This window comes from Meles meles, chromosome 16, assembly GCF_922984935.1.
Source record: "Meles meles chromosome 16, mMelMel3.1 paternal haplotype, whole genome shotgun sequence".
NCBI classification, from domain to species: domain Eukaryota; kingdom Metazoa; phylum Chordata; class Mammalia; order Carnivora; family Mustelidae; genus Meles; species Meles meles.
This window is the reverse complement of record NC_060081.1, coordinates 78,968,109-78,990,916: the sequence shown is the minus strand read 5'-3', so window position 1 is coordinate 78,990,916 and position 22,808 is coordinate 78,968,109. Positions and strand designations below refer to the sequence as shown.

At 58.9% G+C, this 22,808-nt stretch overlaps 2 protein-coding genes and 1 long non-coding RNA gene across 4 annotated transcripts in view; 2 read left to right on the top strand and 1 right to left on the bottom strand.

Moving 5' to 3' along the window:
* The first annotated feature begins 150 nt into the window (after positions 1-150).
* On the top strand, positions 151-9,291 carry CTSZ (cathepsin Z). The gene is made up of 6 exons (XM_045980732.1): positions 151-321; positions 672-835; positions 5,016-5,195; positions 7,258-7,408; positions 7,672-7,834; positions 8,686-9,291. The coding sequence occupies exons 1-6, from the start codon at positions 188-190 to the stop codon at positions 8,794-8,796; spliced, it is 903 nt and encodes a 300-aa protein (XP_045836688.1). The 5' UTR covers positions 151-187; the 3' UTR covers positions 8,797-9,291.
* A 63-nt stretch (positions 9,292-9,354) lies between these two features.
* On the bottom strand, positions 9,355-21,498 carry NELFCD (negative elongation factor complex member C/D). Of its 2 annotated transcripts, none has more exons than XM_045980730.1 (15): positions 21,357-21,498; positions 17,582-17,697; positions 17,248-17,357; positions 16,306-16,415; positions 15,192-15,299; positions 14,300-14,452; positions 13,943-14,073; positions 13,067-13,232; positions 12,639-12,773; positions 12,078-12,217; positions 11,008-11,122; positions 10,546-10,641; positions 10,329-10,469; positions 9,854-9,983; positions 9,355-9,756 (listed from the first exon to the last, which is right to left on the bottom strand). In XM_045980730.1, the coding sequence occupies exons 1-15, from the start codon at positions 21,474-21,476 to the stop codon at positions 9,722-9,724; spliced, it is 1,806 nt and encodes a 601-aa protein (XP_045836686.1). In that variant the 5' UTR covers positions 21,477-21,498; the 3' UTR covers positions 9,355-9,721. The 2 variants fall into 2 exon arrangements, with proteins under 2 accessions (XP_045836686.1, XP_045836687.1); XM_045980731.1 differs by having other exon boundaries at positions 17,582-17,694; positions 21,357-21,459.
* The window catches only part of LOC123926713, a 46,430-nt gene continuing 36,342 nt past the window's right edge, over positions 12,721-22,808 (top strand). The window contains exon 1 of the long non-coding RNA XR_006815302.1: positions 12,721-12,823. This is a non-coding gene — a long non-coding RNA (uncharacterized LOC123926713). The remainder of the gene's footprint in view (positions 12,824-22,808) is intronic.

Here is a 22,808-nt window from a genome sequence, read left to right as displayed (position 1 = left end):
CCAGGCCAGGGGCCGGGGGCCTCCAGGGTGGGGCGGCGGGCCCGCAGGTGCACCGCGCGGGCGGCGGGCGGGGTCAGGGTCGCGGCCCGCGTCCGGCCCCGCCCCGGGGGTGGGTCACCGGGCGCGGCCACCTTAAGGCCCGGGCGGGGCGGGGCGGGCGCAGCGCGAGGCCGGCGGGCGGGGAGCCATGGCGCCGTCCGGGCCGCTGCTGCTGGTGCTGCTCGTGCCGCTGGCCGCCGCGCGGGCCGGGCCCTACTTCCGCCCGGGCCGGGGCTGCCGCCTGCCCCTGCGGGGGGACCAGCTGTCGGGGCTGGAGCGCAGGTGGGCTGCGGGCGGGCCGGCCCCACGGGGGACTCCTGGGGACCCTGCCGCCTCCCCGGGGCTCCAGGAGCCTGGCGCTCTGCCTCCCTTGACCTTTGAGGGTCAAATCGGGCCGCTGTGTAGGGGGGCACTCTCTCTCTCTACCTTCGCGGGGTTGGACCAGCCTGGCCTGGGCCTTTGGGGCGTTGCTGGGGGAGAAGTGTGGCTCTGCATTTGGGGGTGCCCTGCCTCCTTCACATCCGGGGGGCGTCTCCCATGGAGCTGGGCTCACCGGGTGCCGCGCTCATCCCCCGCCCTCGTATTGGGGGAAGGGGTGGGCACTGATTGTGTTGGCGCTGATCTCTCTGCAGGACCTACCCCCGGCCCCACGAGTACCTGTCCCCGTCCGACCTGCCCAAGAGCTGGGACTGGCGCAACGTGAACGGAGTCAACTACGCCAGCGCCACCAGGAACCAGCATATCCCCCAGTACTGTGGCTCCTGCTGGGCCCACGGCAGCACCAGCGCCATGGCGGGTAGGCTGGGGTCCGCAGCCCCTCCTGACTGTGAGCCACCGAGGCCGGCCCGACGGCCTCCTGTGCTGCCCGGGAGCTCAGCGGCTGGGATTCTGTGCGGGGAGTTTCTGTGCCCGGACTGGGCGTGCGGTGGGAGGTGTCTGAGCCGCTCAGGCCTCGCGGAGCTGACCTGTGCCCCCTGCCGCTCCTCCCCAGGCAGGGATGGCCAGAGTGACGGGTACAAGCTGGATCGTGTTTCCATCACACAGGGTGGGCCTGCTTGGGACCTGCAGCCTGGTGATAACGTGGCTCGTGGGTGCCTTTTCTGTCCCCCTCCACCCCGCATTTGGGATCAAAACAGGAATGCAGACTCAGTCACCCCCACCCCGCCAGGGATGCGCTCAAGGAAGTGAAAGCTTTCCAGCAGCGGTTAATATGTGAGCTGCAGGCCGGCCTGGGCGTGGGATACTGAGCAAGGCTGGCTGTCTTCTCATCTGGCCCTGAGCCGTCTGGCCACAGTGAGGGGAGGCCTTGGGAGAAGAGGGAGGAGAGACGTCACCCAGCCTCGGGCCTCCGATCAGTCCCAAGCCGGCCTGGTAGCATATGGGAGGGGCTCTGCCATCTCCAGTGGGCGCCCAGGGGTCCCGCAGCCTGCAGTGGCACCAGCTGCGCAGTGCAGAAGGGACTGATAGGGAATCTGGCCCCAGGAGGGCAGGGGCCCGCTGCCTCCTCCCGGGGGGGTAGCTCACTGGGCAGGCCTGGTGTCGTCACGTGAAGTGGGTTAAGAACAGGGTGTCTCTGTAGAAGCCTCTGAGCTGCCCTGTGACTCTTCCCATTTTGCAGACGACGGCGGAGCTGAGGTCCCTGGCCAGGGGGTCAGGAGACTCGGCCACGTTGGGAGGTGTAACCCAGGAGGCTGGACTTTGGGCCAGGACCTCTTCTGGACTGTCTTTAGGTGGAGCAGAGGGTGGGGTCTGGACTCCAGGAGTGGCCAGCTGTAGCTGGGGTGCCCAGTGGGGTCTCCCCTTGGGGACTGGTAAGCAGACCCCAGGGGGCTGGGGCGTACTTCTGATCCTTCGGGAAGGAGGAGGAAGGGGGCAGAAAGGCTGAGGCCCCCATTTTATGGTGTGAGAGCCCTTGAGGGAGGCTGGGGAGGCCGGCTGCCTGAAATGCAGATGGACCGGGGTCCCTGACGGGTGTGGAGTCAGAGGCTGAACCACCGGAGCCGCTGGGAGACCTTGGGCCCGGCGGGCTGACGGGGTGTGGCAAGCCTTGAGGCAGAGGGTCAGGGCACAGGCTGGGCCAGGCATGGCGCTCACAGTGAGGAACTGAAAGAGGGCCTTTGTGGCATCCCTTAAGGGTGGGGGAGGGAGGGAGAGAACAAGAAGGTCACGGGGGTGGGCCCAGACCTGGTTCCCTTTCTGGATGGTCAGCCCTCCCGCGTTTCTGGAATGGACTCTCTCTTGGGCAGACAACTGCTTCTCTCCTCTTTCTCCTCGAACCTCTAACTTTCTCCCCGGGCAGCAGGGCCCTGCTTCCTCTTTCCCTGAGAAAAAAGAAGCCCCCGAGAGGGGACTTCCACGGGCAGTGGCCCAGCTGCCACCTGACGCAGCTGCTCCCCGCCTGCCTTCCGTCCTGTCCCCGGGTGTCCGGCACCCAAACCCCAAGCCCCATGCCCTGTGCTGGGCCCCGGGCTTCACTGTGAACGAGTGTGCGGGGGGCTTCGAGCCTGTGCCCCCTCCAGCCGCGGCCCCCTCCGGCCAGTCTGGGCTTCTGGGAGGACAGCTGCAGCCCCTTCTTCCCTCCTTGAGCCCACTCCAGCCTTGCTCCCCCTCCCACTCTGCGGGCACCGTCCCACCCAGATCACCTGCGGGGCCGCCCCGCGGACAGGGCTGTGGTCCCCCGGCAGGCCTCGGCCTCAGCTCCTGTGCTTGATCATCCATCTGTGACACGCTTTCTCGGCCCTTTCTCCCCGCACCGCGGTCTCCTCCTGCCTCCGGGCTGTCCCCCATCGCTACGCCCACTCCTCGTCCTCTTAGTGGTACTTCCGCGCATCAGGGTCCCCTGGACTTGGCCGTCGGGGCACCCCGCCTTTACACCAGCTGCCCGCTCTCCCTCTGCTCCGACACCTGACTCCTCCAAGCCCAGGCTTCCACCCTCACCGGGTGCAGCGAGTCAGGACCCGAGCCTTCTCAGGACCCACACAGAAGCCTCGCCTTGCCCCTGAGGCAATCCGGGGCCAGACCGTGTCAGCTGTACCTTCCAAGTGTGTTCTGCAGCCCCATCGCTGCACCCCCACTCTGGAGCCCTGGCTCCCGCACCTGGCCCCGCCCTGCCTGCTCCACTCGCTCCCTTGCCCCCCACCGTCCCCTCCGCTGGACGCAGCCTGCTGAACCCCAGGTCGGAGTGCGCTTCTGTTCCGCTTGGAACCCTCTGAGATTTCGGGCAGGTAAAACCCAGAATGCTCACCTGACCTACGAGAGCCCCCGGATGCTGGCCCCTATCCAGTGTTGGGACCCCTGTGCCTCGAGGCTCTGGCGGTCTCACTGGGCGCTGGGTGCCGGCGTGGGGAACGGCCTCGTGCGTGGCAGAGCGAAGCGGCACGGGACGGGTGCGGAGGGGCTTCCTTTGTGGTCGGGCCACGTAAGGAGCTCGGTGGCCGGGTGGGGCAGGGATTGGATACGTGATTCAGGCATGGACGGGGAGGCCAGCACAGGGTGCGGAGTGGGCTCCCCGGAGGCATGGGGCATCCGAGGGCAGATGTGCCCCGGGAGCCCAGAGCAGGACGTGCTTCCGGGGGATGGAGTGGCCCCACGGCCCCCCGCTTCTTGGGTGGGGGCGGGCGGAGGAGCCCTGGCTGGGGAAGCAGGGGTCGGCACCGGCAGCATCATGGGGGGAGAGGGGAGGCCAGTGAGGTGGGCCTCGCGTCAGGGAGAACGGGGCTGGGAACGGAGAGCCGGGGTGCTGTCAGGAGCCTCACTACGCAGCGGACACCTCCGTGTCGGGACGCAGGTGCATGAGGGAGGTGCAGAGGCTCTTCGCAGCTGTTTCGAGGCTGGCAGGTCCGCACGCGTGTGCAGGTGCTGATGTGGGAGACGGAGACCTGGGTCCACGTGGGCCTAGGGTTGGGGGCAGGATCAGGACACCTGTCGTCCCAGGAGGTGGGGTGGGGACCCAGAAAGCCCGTTGGCTGGCAGAGGGAGGAGGGGCCCGTCTTTGAGTTTTTCAGTGAAGTTTGGGGGTGAGGGGCTGGGCGAGGTGAGAGGGGTCTCTGTGGGCCCCTGAGAGAGCCAGGAGCAGGGTCCTGCGGTCAGCACCTCAGCAAGCAGCTCCCAGGATGGGGGGGCACCCCTGTGTGGCCACAGTGTGTAAGGAGACCCGGCCCCTTGGAGATGGCTGTGGGAGAAGGGGCTGGTGCCAGCCTTGCGCAGAGTAGGGAGTGAGCGTGGAGACCCTCCCTTGGGGAAGCTGCCACGGAAGCCACCTCCGGGGGAGGGGGTCAGCAGCCAGGGCCCTCAGTGGGGCCACTGATACATATTGGGCACCTGCCGGAGCCACGGGAGCTGTGGCTGGGACCGGGCGCTGCAGGAGAGGAACACGGGGGACTCCGGCAGGGGTTAGCAGGTGACATGGTGTCAGCACAGCTGGGGAGGGCTGGGGAGGTGAGGGGGTGGGGGGCGCGGAGCTGGCGACCTGCAGCCAGCAAGGGGGTGTCTACAGGAAGGGGCTGTCTAGGCCAAGGAGCGGCCAGGAGACAGGGAGGAAGGTGCAGCGGTGGTAGGGGCCTTGCTGGGATTGCTGGGATGTTCCAGAAGGCTGGGCTGCGTGTGGAGGGAGGGCTGGTCGGAGAAGCAGGAGTGGAGCCACGGAGCACCCCCCGCCAGGACGTGGGCGAGTCGGGGGTGGGGGATGCTGCTGGTGTGGGGAGCGCCCCAGGAGCCAGGACTGTCCTGTGTTTGGTTTGGTCTTTGCGCCCGCAGCTCTCGTCCCGCTGGCCCTTCTGCGGGTGCTTCCTGGGCACGTGCAGCTGGACAGATAGACCCAGCCCTGCCCTCGTGGCAGCCAGGCAGGCAGGGTGGGCAGACATACCTGTGCCTGGAGGGACCCGTGGCGCGCCGGGACTCCTGAGCCTGGGTCAGAGCCCCAGCCAGGCGGGCAGGGGGACGGGCGTGCTGACCAGGCGCGGTTGCTGCCCTCGCAGATCGGATCAACATCAAGAGAAAGGGGGCGTGGCCCTCCACCCTGCTGTCCGTGCAGCACGTCCTCGACTGCGCCAAGGCGGGCTCCTGCGAGGGGGGCAACGACCTGCCGGTGTGGAGGTACGCCCACGAGCACGGCATCCCGGACGAGACCTGCAACAACTACCAGGCTAAGGACCAGGGTAGGCCCCTGCCCGACCCACCCGTCCTCCTCCCCGGGAAAGTGGGGCTGGGGGGCGGGGGGAGGGCCGGATAGAGGTGGGAGCCAGTGGGGCAGGGAGAGCAGGCAGGCGCGGAGCTTGCAGTCCTTGCTGGGAAGTCCAGCCGAAGACTTGGAGAGAGTGTTTCCAGCCTTGTGCCCCTTGTGGCCAGCACCGGCCATGGCATTTGGGTTCTACCATGCTGGCGTTTTGGTGGTTTCCCAAAAGGGGCCCTTGTCAAGGCGAGAGTATTTTCTAGGAGTGGGTGAGCACGGCGGGCCAGCAGCTAGGTAGACGGAAGCACGCGGGCGCGGCTGGAACCCGGTATCGGCCTGCCGCCCTGGCCCGGGCCGTGCGCATGTGGGTGCACTTGGAGCGGAGGGTTCTGTGTGGGCCCGCAGAGCCAGCTGGCCTGGAGTCTTGGGAGTTGGCACAGTCCTTCTAGGCTGCTCCCCTTGGAAACCAAAGGAAAGAAAGTCCAAACCCCAATCCCATAATTGGCAGTGTAAAGTCACCTGTCCCTGTCTGAGTGCCCTCTTGGCCAGAGCGGAGAGCTGGGGTGAGCCCCGTCGGCCGTCGAGAGCGTTGTCGGAGGAACCAGGAGCTCGGGGGGCTCCTCATCCCCACCCTCTCCTACAAAAGGGTGAGCTCCAACAACCCCCTATGCCCTCTCAGTGCCCGAGCAGACTCCGGGCACCAACACACACCCACGGGGTGCCCCCGCCTTGCCTCTAGACCCATACTGGCCAGCCGGAAAGAATTCCCCCAGACTGGTTGGGTGAGTCTTATTGAAGTGGTAAACACCATGGGGGTCAGAGAAGCAAGGAGAGGCCAGATGAAGGGGAGAGTCTCTGCAGAATTGAGAATCAGGTGGTCCCTGGGGCCGTGCCTTGACCTGCACCAGTCTCATCCGGCCTGGGACCCCTGCAGCCCATGCGACAGGACCAGGTGCGACTGAGCCAATGGCTGTTGGCTGTACACGGTCCTGCCTCCGTCTCGGCAAATGTGGCCACAGCCATCCCTTTCCAGTTGTATTGGGCACAGCGCATTTGGTGTCCCGGGGACACATGAAACCAGCAGCTTCGTCCTCAAGGAGTCTGAGGTCCTGGGGGCGGCCTCGGGACAGATGGAAATTGTAACAAGTCAGTAACCCGAGAGTGGTAGAAAGGCGGGACGGAGGATGTCCAGGGCCTGGGATGATGCCGGGGTGGTGTGGTCTTACAGAACTCAGAGCCTCCCGCACCTTTTTTTCCTTAAAGATCTTATTTATTTATTTATTTGACAGACAGCACAAGTAGGCAGAGCGGCAGACTGAGGGAGAGGGAGAAGCAGGCTTCCTGCTGAGCAGAGAGCCTGATGCGGGGCTCAATCGGAGAACCAAGATCATGACCTGAGCCGAAGGCAGCCGCTTAACTGACTGAGCCACCCAGGCGCCCCCTGCCCTTTTTAGCCTAATTCTTAATACCTCCCTACATTAAAAAAAAAAAAAGAAAAATGCTTATTTTTTTTTTCTCCAAATGTATTGGCCTGTTCATTAGGCAGCAATACCATTATCTTCTTGAAAGCTAGTAATTACACTCTTTTCAGCTATGGAGTCTTGTGAAAAGACCCGTTCTTGGCCTTTAAAAGAAAAGAAAGGAGGCTAACTTTTGAGGGCCTACTAGGTGCCCATTGCTGTGTGTCTGTCTTTCCTGCGGGGGGAAGGACCTTCACAACCGTCTCACAGCCGGACGGAAAGCCCTTTGGCAGCCCTCGATGGCGAGATGATTGCTGTTATTAGTGACATCGGCGGGGACGCCTGGCTGGCTCAGTTGGTTGAGCAGCTGCCTTCGGCTTGGGTCGTGATCCCGGGGTCCTGGGATAAGGGTCCCACGTCAGACTCCTTGCTTAGAGGGGAGCCTGCTTCTCTCTCTGCCTCTGCCTGCTTCTGCTCTGACAAATAAGTAAAACCTTAAAAAGAAGAAATGGGCCAAGTGGAGAGAGGGTTGGGACGTGGGTCTTTGCGACAGTGGCCTCATGCGGACTTTGCCTGCTGTCCCCCCAGAATGCAACAAGTTCAACCAGTGTGGAACGTGCACGGAATTCAAGGAGTGCCACTACATCCAGAACTACACGCTCTGGAAAGTGGGCGACTACGGCTCCCTCTCCGGCAGGGAGAAGATGATGGCGGAAATCTATGCCAACGGCCCCATCAGGTAAAGAGGCGGGGGCGGGGGGGCGGGGGGGCTGCGGCCGGGTCCCTGAGGCCCCTTTCCTGGCGCGGCTTCACGGTCTGCAGGAAAGCTGACACTCACGGGACGGTAGCAGGGGTGGCGCACTCGCACACGCACAAGGGGAGGACAGCGTGAGTTCAGGCAGGATGGTCCCCACGCACGGTCCCAGGCGGCCCCCCAAGACTGTCTGTCAGGGGCTAAGTTCTCCCCACCAAGGTGCTAACCCTTCAATGCCTTGCGCTCAGCTGCGGTATCATGGCCACGGAGAAGATGGTGAACTACACGGGAGGCATCTACGCGGAGTACCAGGATCAGGCCTACATAAACCACGTCATTTCTGTGGTCGGCTGGGGCGTCAGCGACGGCACGGAGTACTGGGTTGTCCGGAATTCGTGGGGGGAGCCGTGGGTAAGATGTTCGCTGATACCCTCTCCCGCCAATCCCCAGCTTCTGCTGGCTTTCCGGTCGAGAACCATGGCCCCGAGCAGAGGGGCTGCTCACGCCGGCCCAGGGGCAGCGCTGGTGACATCGGGGGCAGGGAGGGCGGCTGTCACCGTCCTAGAGGTCACGGTGTGTCGCCGTCTGGCGCCAGTGGCTCCTCCCCGTGTGTGTCCCCCCGCCACCAACAGTGTCTGCAGACATGCCGAGTGTCTCCTGGGGCCCCGCCCTGGCTGCGGAGTGGCTGTTCTAGAACTTTCAGTTCAGCTCCAATGTTGCTTTGCAACCGTCTTGTCCTTTCTGCCGCCAGTCTCGGCTCTCCTGACTAACAGTGCAGAGTTTTTTCAGAAATACTTTTGAGTTGGGCCGCAAGTCTGGGGAAGATAAATTAATTGCCAGAATATTCATTTCTGAGACCCAGTATTAACCATTAACGGCTTGAGACATGGAAATACATTACTCTGAAGTGGGGGAGAGTGATCAATGTCGAGGTGATGAAAGGTCCGTCCGTATTCCTGATGAAAGGACTAGACGCCGGGGATGCTCGTAGGTTGTCAGGTCAGCTGGCCCGAAGAGTCCGCATTCTGGCTACACTCATTTGCTTCTGGCTTATAGGGCCGGGCACCCTGCTTGTTAAATATTAAACCGAGTAAAACTGTTTCACAGGAGGTGTTTCTGAGTCGGGGTCCCGCACAGGGACAGGAGCAGCCGAGCAGGCGTCAGGCCTGTGGCTGTGAGGGCGGAGGGTCGGCGTGCGTGTGGAAGGCAGGAGCCACGGGAGATGGGGGCGGACAGCTAACGTGTGGTCCCTCTTCCCACAGGGGGAGCACGGCTGGATGAGGATCGTGACCAGCACCTATAAAGATGGGCAGGGCGCCAATTACAACCTCGCTGTCGAGGACTCCTGTACGTTTGGGGACCCCATCGTTTAAGGGACAGGTCTCCCCAGAAGAGCAGTGTTATCGTGAACCACAATCAGGGGGTCCTGTCGCTCTGGGCACTGGGTTGGTTCCACCACGGTCTGAAGGGACGAGGGGCTGGCATCAAACGTGTCTGACGGCTGGTCGCGGCCCTGTGCGCCAAGAAGGGGCGCCTGTCGGCACACAGCCTGCCGTGGCGCCGGCCGGGAGCGCAGTCCTGGGGAAGATCTGCAGTGGGACGGCTGAGAGCCCCGTGCCGGCGGCTGCCCTGCCCCGGAGTGTCTGCCTGGCCACGGTGTGATCCGCAAGGCCGTAACGATGTGACTGCCAGGCTCCTCCGTCCCTGGTTTGGGGGTTTCTCTCTGGCAACTGTGGTCCATGATATGGTGCAGAAGGACAGACTTCTCACCAGTTCTTAGGTTGCCTTGGAATCAGTGGCGGGGGTGGAGGGAGAAGACGGCCATTTGAGATTGCCCAAGTGACGAATAAAGTACGTGACCCCACAGAGGAGAGCCTGGGTGTGCCTTATTTACACGCGAGAGTAACAACACTAGGACCTCCACCTGCCAATCCAGAGAAAGGCTTTTTCATTTATTCTTGGAAAATTAAGACAATAAAAGATCAATTAACCGAGTTCTTGTGAGAAGAGTCACCGGGGAAGGTGGTTCCTCTACATCTGAGGTTCTGAGCTCCCCGCCACCGCAGGAGGGACCCAGCTCCTGTGCTGGGGGCAAGGAATGCGGTCAGCGGGGCATGGGGGCAGCTCCGACTCGGGGGAGCCATCTGCACTAGCCGCCGTACGAACAGTCACCCACCTCCTCCCTCCACAGCCCAGTCCCACGATGTGGACTGGCCTCTTCAGCAAGAGCTTCTGGAAGCACTCTCCCGCTGCTGGGCTCCCGGAACATTCTGGGTCAGCTCGGGAGGACACTCTAAATTAGTTCACGAGGATGAAGTTGGACTTGCAGTGTGCTTTCACAGACAAGAGGACAACAGGCACAGGGTTAGAAACAGGAGGTGAACAACAACCGTTAACGTGGTAGCAAAGGGACACGCGTGGCAACCCTACCTATAAATTCTGTCACCGGGTCATGTTCCCCTTCCGTTTTAATGGTCCCGGCGATGCTATCGTTTTCCAAGATGGGGAGGAAAAGCTGCACAAAGTCAGAGGTGTACGGAGGAGCGATGACATCCAGTACCTAGGAGGCGAGAACACTGGCTCACTCCCCGCACAGCCCCTGAGCATCGTCCCACCAACACCTGATCAAATGGCAGTCGGCTGGGACAGAACCAGCTCCCCTCCCCACCCCTTCCGCTTCCCGGTGACAAGAGGGTCTCCGGCACTAAGACGGTCAGGTGGTGATGAGGTAAATCACAGGAAATGGCTCCTGCAGGCGGGAGGGGCTGGTATCTAATCGCCGCCATCACCACGATTACCAGAAAGCACAGTTCTCAGAGTCAGGGACAAAATGAACTAGATTTAAGCCCAAAGGCACGGTGGGTGTTAAAGGTATGAAACAGGAAACAAACGGCGCCCTGCTGACCTCAGTTACAAAATAGCGAATGAGCGAGATGTCAGTGTCCAGCTTCTCCAGGCACTTCCGGATGTAACTGACAACAGGAAGGACATAACCTCGACTCAGCAGGTGAACCATCCTGTCCAACAGGGTCTTCTTCAACTCCAGCTACGAGAGCGGGCGGACGGGTCCGTGAGAGCGGGCCCTGTCCCCGCCTCCACGACGCCCGGGGCCGCCGGCTCACCTGCTCCATCACGTCCAGCTGGGAGTGCTCCGTCTCGAAAAGCTTCACGAGCAGCTGCAGGACCTGCGGGTGCAGGAGCTGGTGGCAGGTGCTGATCTAGAGACACACCGGAGGGAGCCGCCTGAGCCCTGCGCTTGGCGCCCCGGGCTCCCCTCAGTGTGGAGCACCCGCAGCCCGGTCCCAGCCGGCTCTGGGTGCGTGCCCGGGACGGCGGTCTCGGCACCCAGCCCGGGGGCCCGTTGGCTGCTGCGCCGTTCCGCACCCTTTCAAAGCCCTTGCTGACGACTGGACATCTATGGAGCCAGTACGACTAGTTCCTTAAAAGGAAAATCCTCATGGGGAGTAGAAAGCGGCCGGCCCTGTACAGAGCAGCTCCTGGACTCAGCAGACGTCCCGGCAGGACAGGCTCGAGCAGGACAAGAGACAGACAGACTGCCGCCCCGAGCCCCGCGACCCTCCTACCTCATCCAGCAAGGCCAGGTGCACCGGGGTGTGGTCGGTCTGCAGCTGGAAGTACCTGGGCTCAGACACGGTCCAGTCCACCCACTTCAGCACCCCCATGGCTACCACGGGAAACCTAGAGGCACAAGTAAGGCACAATGCTTCCTCTACATGGAGTTTAAAACAACAACAAACCCCCCCCCCCAAACAAAAAACACCAACACTAAATGGTTGGGCAGGTTTAAAAAACCGCCGCCAGGCCGTCCATCCCAGCAGGTCACTGCCAATACGCCCGGCCAGGGAGATGCTTGTGAGACAGTCTGCGGAGGGAGCATCCTCTCGACACGGTACGAGAACCCCAGCTCCCTTACCGGCTGGCTTCAAACCACTTTATTGGGCTTTTTAAAAACGATTTTATTTATTTGAGAAAGAGAGAGAGAGAATGAGAAGGGGTGGGGAGGTCAGAGGGAGCCGCAGACTCCCTGCCGAGCAGGAGCCCAACGTGGGACTCGATCCCAGGACTCCAGGATCATGACCTGAGCCAAAGGCAGTCCCTTAACCAACTGAGCCACCCAGGTGCCCCCACTTTATTGGTAGAGAAGGACAAGATCATTGATGCAAAACACTCAGGGAGCTTGGATTGCGCTGAAGTTCCGTTTAGCAAACTCTTTCCTTGTCCCGAGCACAAATCACCAGGGGAAAGACTCCAATGCCCAAGGGCTCGCCCTATCTGTGAGCGATTCTAACCACTGCTATGGTCACAAGTCCCTTTCAGCTAAGCAACACCGGGTAGGGCTAATGTGTACTGTAAACAGACCCTTCCCTTCCAAGCACTTTTTGTAATACTGGTGGGTCTTCCTTTTTCTGGGGCTAATTTACGAACAGACTTCTGGCAGGGAAGCACCTGACAATTACTCCTGCTGCTAAAACAGACCAATACACAGACCTATACACCTTTAAAAAAAAAAAAAAATACATAAAATCAGTATCTCTGAAGCTTTTCTTATCACTTTTTTGAGCTTTTCATAAAATGGAAACCCACACCACTCTCCCCAGAAGGACCCAGTCCGGACGGGCTGGGTGTCGCCCACCTGATGCACTGGTAGAGCGTGCTCAGCTCCGCCACCAGTTCCGAGGCCCCTTTGTTCTCGTTACAGCACAAGTTGTGAACGGTCTCCACGGCTTTGGACGTGGACTTCAGCTCGTCCTTGTTGATGCCCACGCGCTTGTTCTGAGAACACACACGAGAGCCCGTGAATCCCGATGGCATGCGTGGCTTTGCACGGGGGCGGGGGGTGATCTGCTACCAGCCACCTCTCCCCGCAGACCCCTTCCCATCCCTGGAGTCGCGAGTCAACTCAGCCACCGCACTCCACGGTCGGCCGGCTTCCAGAAACAAGACAGGGCGGCGGGGCCTGGGGCTGAGGGAGACCTGCTCGGTTTCTCGGGCTGCACTTGCCGTTCCGGTCTGAACACGTGTTACAGACGCCACGCACGTTTCCTTGAAAACTCAGCACTTTGACTATTTCATGCATGAACACTAGATGTTTCTGACACTCACATCACTTCTTACAGCCCAAATCCCCAAATAATACCAGAGACGAAGCTCCTTGTCTCCCGAAAAGCCCAGGAATTCTCAGAACTGACAGTACCTTTTTCCAGGTCTCAACGACGCTTGCCGCATAGGCCAAGATATGGATGTACTTGTGCTTGTGGTCCTGGTTGATTCTGGCCCCCGGCTTGAACAGCGACTGCATGAACAGGTCCAAGAAGGCTGGCACCCGAATCTGAGGGACACACGGCATCATTGGAAAGGAGCGCACGAAAGAGAGGTCAGGTAAGTCCACATAGGCTTGTGAAGCAGCGAGGGCTGCCCGCTCGCACCCTCCCATGCTCAACCCAGCAGGTGTCCCAGTGTGCGGCAGGGCTGAGGGGGTGATGCGGAAGGATGCGGACAAGAACAGAAACGTTTCAACACGGGTTTGTCCTCGGGGACTGGAGAGGAACACGGGCTCTGCAGAGTAACCCTCCAAGCGGCCTGGCGGGTGCCCACCTTAGTACTAGAATGAAAGCAACTCACGAGTTCGACAGGAGGCGGGTCCATGCTTGTAAACATCTTGAACAGGACTGTGATGTCGGCGGGATTCAGGGCTCCTTTGGACAACATAGCCCCAAGGGCCTGACAGGCCCTGGGGTAGGAGGCAGCTGTGCCCAGGGCTAGTGTGATCTGACTGGCATCATGACCTCTGACGAACAAAAGCATATATCCCACTGTTAAGAAGGCGGTGCCCTGCCCTGCTCTGCCCTCTCCTTCCTCCTCTGCCTCTTTTCTTCCTCTTTTCATACTGAACACTTGGGACTGTCTGGGTCCCTCCGTTTCTCGTATTTCTGTCATTCATTGGGAACCTGACCAACCCATAAAAACAGCCTTTAGAGCGAACTGGAAAAGCAAGACTGGACGCAGCTCACAGACTTTCCAAAAGGAGCCACACACTTTCAACGTGTCATTAAGACTCCGTTAGTGGAGAGTAAAGCTCATGAGGGCTCATTTAGTTCTGTAAGACACAGACTACAGCGTAACAGGGAGACTCCTGGATAACTATTTCAGGACCACCATTATTTGCTACTGATGAATCCTAGTATATGAGAACACAAATTCACAAATCCAGTGAGTTGAACAATCATCAATTACTTCGCAAAATACTCATTAAAGCCAAACTTCAGAAAACAAGCTCTCTACAGCTACTGAAAATTACCCCAACTTTCCCGGCTGTACTAGATAAAAGGAAGTTTATCTGTCAAAACAGGAGGACCCCGAGTCTCTGGTTGTGGAGAAGGGGCAAGGGGGGGCGTGGGGGGAACTTCGTGGGGAGCACCGAGTTAGGACCACGGCGTGGGGGGAACTTCGTGGGGAGCACCGAGTTAGGACCAGGGCTGGCAACAACACGGCTCTCACTTCTCCTGGGCGAAGCGCTGCACCTCCTGGGCGATCCTGCGCACGGCGGAGCCCCCCTGCTCCTCCTGGGCCAGCACCGACATCATGGCCTGGGCGAACAGGTACGTGTGCTCCCCGTGGCACACCATTTTCTGGAAAATCGCAGGGAAGAGAGTTTGGGGCTTCGTGACTGCAGCACTGACAAACGCTGGCAAAACAGCCCGACCCCCAACCTCTGCAAACGCAAATTAGCTATGCCGGGATGGGCCTTGTGACCTCCACGCCGTCCACAGGGATGAAGCATTTCATTCATGTCTGAATGGGCATGGTTCAAAGCAGCCTCCTTCTAGTCTGAGATACGCAAAATAAAGGACTTACGGCAAACTCAGGGAGATTTTTTTCAAGGTTTTCCTCTCCTCCATCCAAAATCGTAGCTAGAGAGGTGCGGAGCACTCTGGAGAAGACCTCCAGCTGCTGGCAGGCTGTGGATACGCTGGTTATCTCCCCTTGGTACCCGGCATCGGAAATAAGCTACAACACAAAGACGAGAAGCCAACCGCGCGTCAACGGCAGTGAGCGCACCACGCAGGAAGCTCGCCCGCGGTGTCTGCGGGGAGGGGCCGGGCAAGCGCTGCTCGCGGCTCTCACACCTTTATTCCGATCCCGGCCTTGCCACTGACCGGGCCTGTGGCCCAGACTGACCACCCTGTCTCGGTTTCTACCTGTGTCACGTGAAGGAGACAAACCAGGCATTCCTTCTCTTTTCTTTTTTTTTAAAGTAATCTCTGAGCCCAGTGTGGGGCTTGAACTCACGTCCCCGAGATCGAGAGTCACGTGCTCCAAGAGGCAACCAGGTACCCCAAACTGGGCATTCTTAAAGATTCCTCTCAGTACAACCAGACTCTGTAAGTATGTTCCTGCCAAATTCTGAAACACAGTTCATGTTGATCCAAAAACACAGACACGGGGGCGCCCCGCTGGCTCAGTCAGCAGAGCATGTGACTCCTGATCCTGGGGTTGTAAGTTCGAGCCCCACACTGGGTGTGGACATTACTTAACAACAAATTCCTTAAGAAGCAAAACAAAAAAAACAAAAACCCCACAGATATATATTCTATGCTCTTCTTTCTAACGGTTCAGACTTAGTGAAGCGGTGGAGACCCTTACCAAGACAAGCAGGTATGACGCTGCGAAGGAGCGGACCACCTCCCCACCCACCCAAACGCTCGCGCACCAACACTTCCACCTCTGACCCTGGCGCCCTTCCTACCTTCACGGTGAAGTTAAGCATCAGACAGTCTGGGTGGGCTTCAGCCAGTTTGTAAAACAGATCTCTCCACGTGGTATGTGCGATCATTTGTTCAAGCCACGCCGGGGTCTGCCGACAAGCAAACAGACGGCACCGTAAAAGGTCTAGCTCGGGCTTAAGTGAAGATGACAGCGTATAAACAGTCGTCGGGCGCTCCAGCGGGAAGGGCCCCCGAGAGCATCCGGCCCCCGCCCTGCAGTCCCGGCAGAGGAAGCAGCCCCAGGGCCGGCGACACCACCCGGGAGGCTAAGCTGCAGCGCTAGGGCCCTGAAGGCCCGCTCACAGCTTCCGCGAGCCTCCGCTGCACACGAGAGTGTGCACGGAAGGTGCTTCTGGGAGACACACAGGAGTCTAGGGAGGCACACGGAGAGCGGGACCGCAGCAGACGCATGAGTGACGCACGTCCACCGTCTGCGTGCCCCTGGCAGGAGGAGGAGACTCCAGGAGCGCAGTGGTTTCATCCGTCACCAGGTGTGGTGGCCACAGCTCCCCTCCTGTGTGACTGACAGACCCACGGGCTGACTCTGGGTCCACCTCCCATGTGTCCAACACCAGGCTTCCCGAGTGTGGCAGGGCTCCTTGGGCAGGCCTGTGCCCAGGACACCTGCGGCTCAGTTACGGGGAAGGTGGTGGAAGACGCCCCACTGGCACTGCGGAAACTTCCTGAAGCAGCACCGTCGCCTCGGGTTCTTCGCCCCCAAACTTCCTTCCCTCTGTCCTGCCTTCGGGAGGCCCCTCTGCATCACAGCCCCCCACCCCTGCTCATCTCCCCACCCACACACTCCCCCATCATCTCCCACACGCGGAACCCCATCCTGGTGTCTCAGCCCGTGCCGGAGAGTCCGCTCCTCCTCCTCCCCACATCACTGCCTGGGCGCCGCTCGGCTCGCGAGAGCGCCCCACGCTGCGGAGAGCACGGAGAGCACAGCTCTGACGCGATGTGGCTCGTCTCACACCCTGATTTTGGGACCCAACTGTTCACATGACTCACGTAACACAGCACGCTCCACTGTACACGTGGAACGAGCCAAAGGTCCCAGGAACCGGGATTAGAGAACAAAGACAGACTCCTCACCTCTCCTTCTTCAGTGAAAATAGAATCTGCTTTGCGGGGGTCAAAATGCTTGATCAGTAAACTCTTCAAGTGATTTTCCACCGTTTCCTGGACCTGCACAGGTTCAACACCTGCAAGAAAATGAAAACAATCAGGTGGGAAACGGCAAGGCCCCGGCCCGCTGCTCTGCTTTGGGAAAAGGAGACAGGCTGGAACTCTGCAGGTGAACCCAGGACCATAGAACTGCTTCTCACCACTTGGAAGCTGGGACGTCTCATAAAAATTACTGTTCGTTACATATTCAGTGGTAAGACTCAGAAAGGAGCACAGGGTGGAACATGCAGGATGTCGGCCTACACGGAAAGGAGCACGGCATCTTGGGAGCGTCGGTAAGGACAAGGACAAACTGCCAACACGGACAGGCGGGAGGATGGAGAGACAGACCCTCCGCGGCGGGAGAAAGCAGAGGGCAGCCACGAGAGGCGCAGCGTCTCTCAGCGCTGTGGCAGCAATGAGCCGCCTGCCTGCCGGGCAACCTGACCCCCTGCTGCCGTCCTCACCCCGCTCGGTGGACTTGCAGGCTCTGCCTCGATCATATGAACAAAAAGCCACAATCATACCCAGTCCTATGTTATCCATCAACTACACCGACTATAACAGATCTCTTAAAAATGACACACTGAACACATACCGTATAATCCTGCAATTCTACAACATGGTACGGCAAATAGCTCAATGAGAATCACATTTGCAGGCTTTCTGTAAACCTCAATTATTGAATCAAAGATAAGAATCAAGCCGATGAAGACGGGTAAGAAGTTCAGTTCCGACCCACGGAAGTCTTAAAAACCAGGAAAGCAAACAAGGCCTTTCCAATTTACCAGCATGACAACGAAGCAAAGGTCTATAAGAAAGGCAGGGAGGGGAAGCGGCCAGCCAGGAAGGGGGCCACCCACAAAGCACCTGTCTGAATGAGCCACTCAGCCAGCAGGTTCACGGTCTGGGCCACGGCTGTGTAGTTCTCAGATAAGAGTTGGATAACGTTCTCCGGAGACCCTCCTGCCTGAAAATACCTGGAAAAGGTAACAGAAAAGCCATGGCATCAGATGAATGTAGACGGGCATGGTCTACATTCATCTGAGTGACAAGACAGCTAGGATATTCAGATTTTTAAAGGGGAGAGGGGGACTAGCAGCCTTCTGTTCCAAGACCACATTACTCTCTCACTTTCGCACACTGTCTCCGGATCTGAGTTGCCCCCAGCCTCCTCCCCATACCAGTGCCTTTTCTCACACACCTCTTTAGAGTGTTAAAGATGGAGGGCTCCATTATGTAATCCCGGGTAGAGAACTTATGCAGGCATTCTTGCTGGACCTCTGCGTCGTCTTCTCCCTCTCCGTAATCATCCTCCTGCTGGTGGTAAAAACAGCCAAGCGATTTTTTCATTAACACAAGAATCCCACAATCTCACCTTAAATCCGCATCACCCTGTCCCTTTTGAAAGTGTCGCATACACATCATTTCGTCAACTTTCGTGACAGTCTCATGAAGCGGACGGGACAAGTAAGGGGCGGCGACGAAAACGGATTGGCTTGTGCCCCCGGGCACACGTGTGCACAGTGGCCACACGAGTCACCTAAGCTAGCGGGGTGGCCGTTTCCTCCTCTTTAAAGGTAATAATAGTGACTGCTCCCATCCGTCTGTTGTAAGGACTCCGTAATCCAATTTCTGGAAGAACTGAGCAGAGTACCTGACATTTAGGAAGAACTCAATAGATACTAGTTATTGTGTTCACAACGACTATTTCATACGTGCCCTTTAATGCTTCCCTCCGACAAAGGCTGATGAAGCCATTCCTGAAGGTATAAGCCATCAATACACTGTTAGAAAGTGAAGGTCACAGACCCGCCTCGCAGCGGCAGGCCTGGCTGGAGACTAGTCCCTGTTCTGGGTGGAAACAATCTTGGGCAAGTCACCGCATCTCAGAACAAAGCTGGGTGGTGATGTGATGACGTCAAGGTCCGTCCAGCACGAACGCTGACGTCCCAACGAACAAGCAGATGCTTTGTTAACACTTACTCTCTACTGAGCACTGTCCTTGTCACCAGGACACCTGGGCCATATAAGACAAGATACCGCTTTTTCTGCCAAAGGACTTCCCAAACCAGGAGACCAACCTCCAGGTGACTGACATAACGGGGTAAGACGTGGACCAGGAATCAGCAAACTCCAGCTCAGGGCCAAAACCCATCCTTCTGCTTTTGTAAATAAAGCTTTATTAGAACCCAGCCATACCCATTAAAAAAACTTTTTTTAATTTTACATACTGTCCATGGCTGCTTTCCCCTGTAACGGGAGAGTAAGCATTTGTGACAGGGACCTGCAGAGCCTAAAATATTTACTGTCCGGCCCTTTACAGAAAAATCTGCCCACTCCTGGTCTAGACTAACATTCTGCAGATACCCATTTGGAAACAGGTTCCGTCTCTGCAGACTGGGGGTCTTCTCTCAGACCTTCCTTGTCTGGGGAGCCTCGAGCAAGGCTGTGAAGGAAGGCTGGCCTTCCCCTGAGACTCATCCCTGGGTGTCTGTATATTGGGATTCTTTCCTGGGCCCTACACTCTTCCGCATCTTCTCTTGCATAATGCCGCCTCCCCGTTCATAATGTAGAGTTTAGCCTGGTCTCTCTCTCTCGAGCTCCAGACCCAAGTGTCAGCAGCCTCTTCTCGTTTCCATCCTGGTGCCCACCAGTTCTCCAAACTCATGAGGTCCAAAACTGACCCCTCAACAGATCTTCCTACAACCTGTATTTTAGTAAAGGATTCCATCATCTACCCCAAACCCAGAAAGCTAGGAGTCGCCCTCCGTTTCTGCTCCCTCACTCCACCCTGACACCCCATCACAAAGACCTACCAATTCTGTCTCCCACACATCTACCCGATCTGGCCCTTCTTCCCGTCTCTGCCATTCCTTACTTTGTGCGTCGCTTGCAATAGCAACAGGCCCCTAATGGCTCAGTCCCGTTCCTTCCTTTTAGCTGTCTTCCGTACGGATGCCACAACAGAACAGTCTTCATAAACCACAAATCCGACATCTCTCTCTTGCTTCAAGTTCCCAGTCTCCTGCAGAAAAGATATCCAACCTCTAGCACGACTTGAACCTTTCACTTGGTCACCTGGCCAGCCTCACCTCCTGCCAGTCCCCACCGGCAAGCTGAAGCCAGACTGAACTCTGCATTTCAACAGCTCTTAGCTTCTAGCATCTGGATTTAGGACCGCTGTAGCCTCCGCAATCTTCCCGCCTCTCAAATACAGTAACATGGCATCACCTGAACAGAATTTGTGTCACAAAACTGACCTACCACCATCTTTCAAAAGCCAGCTCACGTCACCCGTTTCTTGACTTCCTCTTCCTCCTCCAAGCAGTGAGAATGAACATGAAGTGAACCCCTCTCATCACCAAGAGCCTATGAGGGTCAGTGCACTCAATTCTGATCATGATTAAAGTTCCCCAACCTCCTGCCATTCCTAGCGGCCTAAGCGAGGGCATTAACCAGACTATCAGGCTACAAAGTGAGGGCACGGATCTTGCCGGCCCTTTGCTATGCCTCCGCTGTGACACTCTGTAACTTGAAGGTTCAATGTGTCAAGTAACCGGACATTCTGAACAGGATGCATGAGGCCATCACGCTGGTGGTCCCGCAGTTCGATCAAGTGGTAGTGGAGACGAAAGGGCCTGGGCCGGATCCCCATCCGTCCGTTTACTGGCTTCGCAACCTTGAGCGGGTCCCTCGCGCTTTTGGCCTCACGTTCCTCATTTACAGAATGAGCAGATGAACCCCCAACTGGAAAGCTCGGGAGTGGAAGGAGACAACGCGGGGAAGCGCCTCGTTGGCACAGGCTCCCGGCTACATCTGCCTCCATCCACCCTACTGAGAGCCTCCAAACACACAAATCTTGTGGCTTCATTCCCTGCCCCAAACTCCCGAACAAGTCACACTTGTCAGCAACCATCAAAGGCCCTTCAGAACGTGTTCCCTTGCAGAACCTCCTGCCACCGCGTCCACCGGGCAGCTCACCACACAGGCCTCCTTTCAGCCAGGAACACAACACCCATCCTTGCATGTCTGAACCTCCGCTCCCAGGCCCTCCCTGTGCCCCTGGCCCCCCCAGTGGCGCACACCCCACGGCATCCCCTCTTCCTTCAAAACGTGAGTTCAGTACTTCCCACTCCTGACCTTGGCCCCTGTGAACAAGCAGACCCCTAGACTCCCCCCAGGCCAGCTGTACGGTCCCCCAGGAGGGACCGAGAAGCTGCCTTTGGAACACGCACCTGGGGTGGGTTTTCGGATTACAGGAAGCCTGGGCCACACTGGCAGGGGTGGAGCCCCCAGCTCTGATTTTCCAGCCCGGTTTCGGGGGGAGGTGGGGACGACGCCTCCATACCCAAACCCAAGTCAACCATGGAAGATCCTTTGGGTGTCACCTCACCCAAGGACTGACTGAATCAGCCCAAAGCACTGGAAGGTATGGTTTACAAACATCAACACACGTGGAAGAAAGACCAGAGTCCCACTTTTCCCCTCACGATGCTGACTTGGGACTTTGTCAAAGATCTGAGTTGTTCAAACTTGGGGCTCCGCGCCCAAGCCTTCGAATTTGCGCCCTACCCGCGTCTGGGGGCCAGGAAGCACCGGCGCCTGGCACTGAGGGGGGCCCCAGGAGAGTGGTCAGCGGGCCCCTCGGGTCACGACCGGGTGGTCTGCACCGCTGAGGCCCAGACCCCGGGGAGGGGGCCCCCTGGCCCGGCCCCCGCCCCAACTCGTTTGCAGAGGAGGGAACCGAGGCCCAGAGAGGCCTCGGCACTCTGGGCTGGCCCCGCTGCCCCGGGTGCGAAGGCAGGCGCCGGGCGCTTCGGGGGCGCAGGGGGCGCGCTCCGGGGCGGGGAGGGGGCGGGGCACGCTGTGCTTGGACCACACGGCGACAGCGGGGCCGGGCGCGGCGGTGGCGGGGCCGGCCCGCCGGCGACAGAGACCAACAGTCCTTGTCGGGGGCGCTCGGCGCTCCCCCTCACCTGGCCACCGTCCGCCTCGTCGCCCCACTCGGCCGCGCTCCCGAAGTAGTCCTCGTCCATTATGGCGCCCGGCGCGGGCCCCGCCATCCTCTCCCGTGAGCGCGCGCGAGCAAAGCGCATGCGCCCGGCGGGGGAGGCGGGCAAGCGCACGCGCGGTCCCGCGGCCCCGCCTCCCGCGGCCGCGCGCCTGGGCCCGGGGAAGGGGCGGGGCCCAGAGAGCGCCTGCTTAGTCGTGGCTCCAGGCGCCCAGGGTTGGGCGGGAGTCGGCGGAGGCGGGGCCTGGACGAGGGGGTGGGGCCCAGAGAGCGGCTCCTTAGTCGTGGCTCCAGGCACCCCGAGTAGGGCAGGAGCCTGAGGAGGCGGGGCCTAGGTGAGGGGGCGGAGCTTAGAGAGAGACCGGAGGCTCGTGGCTCCAGGCTCTCGTGGAGTATGGAACTAACTACACGAAAGGATCCAGTGACACCGCCTGAGTGGGTCCCAGGAGTTTTGGCTCCGGATAGAAGTTTAAAACCAGGCTCACTCTTGACCTGGGTTCGGGGCCCCTCTGCGCTCCTTCTTCCGTGTGATTTCCGGTCCCGAGAGCATCAGTTTTCTCATCTGACAACTGGGCACAAGAGCAGGGCTGACTTATGGAGCACAGTGTCTAGGGCCCACGAAACGGTTTCCATTTCTTTTAAAATCGGAGTATCAATAAGTCGTATAATGGTGAGTCCAGCCTGGGTTATATTTGTGTATTTGATAAAAAGAACTGACACCATGTAATATATAATCTTAAATATTTCTTTTTTTTTTAAATTTATTTGACAGACAGAAATCACAAGTAGGCAGAGAGGCAGGCAGAGAGAGAGGGGGAACGCAGGATCCCTGCTGAGCAGAGAGCCCGATGCGGGGCTCCATGCGGGGCTCGATCCCAGACCCTGAGATCATGACCTGAGCCGAAGGCAGAGGCTTTAACCCACTGAGCCACCCAGGTGCCCCTAATCCTAAATATTTCTTTATGGAAGAAGGGACTACACGGGCAAAAGTGCTTCCAAATGTCATAATGCAGCCCTGGAAGAGAGGGCCTACCTCGTCGGGTAGTTGTTAAGGATAACTGAGATGATGCTTTTTAAGCCCACAGCATGGTTTCCTGCAGGTAGTAGGAGATATGAAAGTGACAGACTGCTGATCATCATGGGAAGATTTGAGCAGGGAGGCTAACACCGTCAGAACTGGATGCTTTGAGAGATAAAGCCCACGCACCCATAAGGAAGAGCATTAGAGACGTGAGCTCCAGAGCAATGGTAATGGTGACCGTCTCCAGAGGGCTTACCAGGACCTGTGATTTCATTCATTCCTTCTCTCATTCATTCAGCTCTTGTTTATTGAGTGCCCCATCATCGGGCCCGGTGCTCCTCCTGCAGCTCACTGGTGTACAAGCTGGACATGATCTCGGTCCTGGAGGAGCCTGCG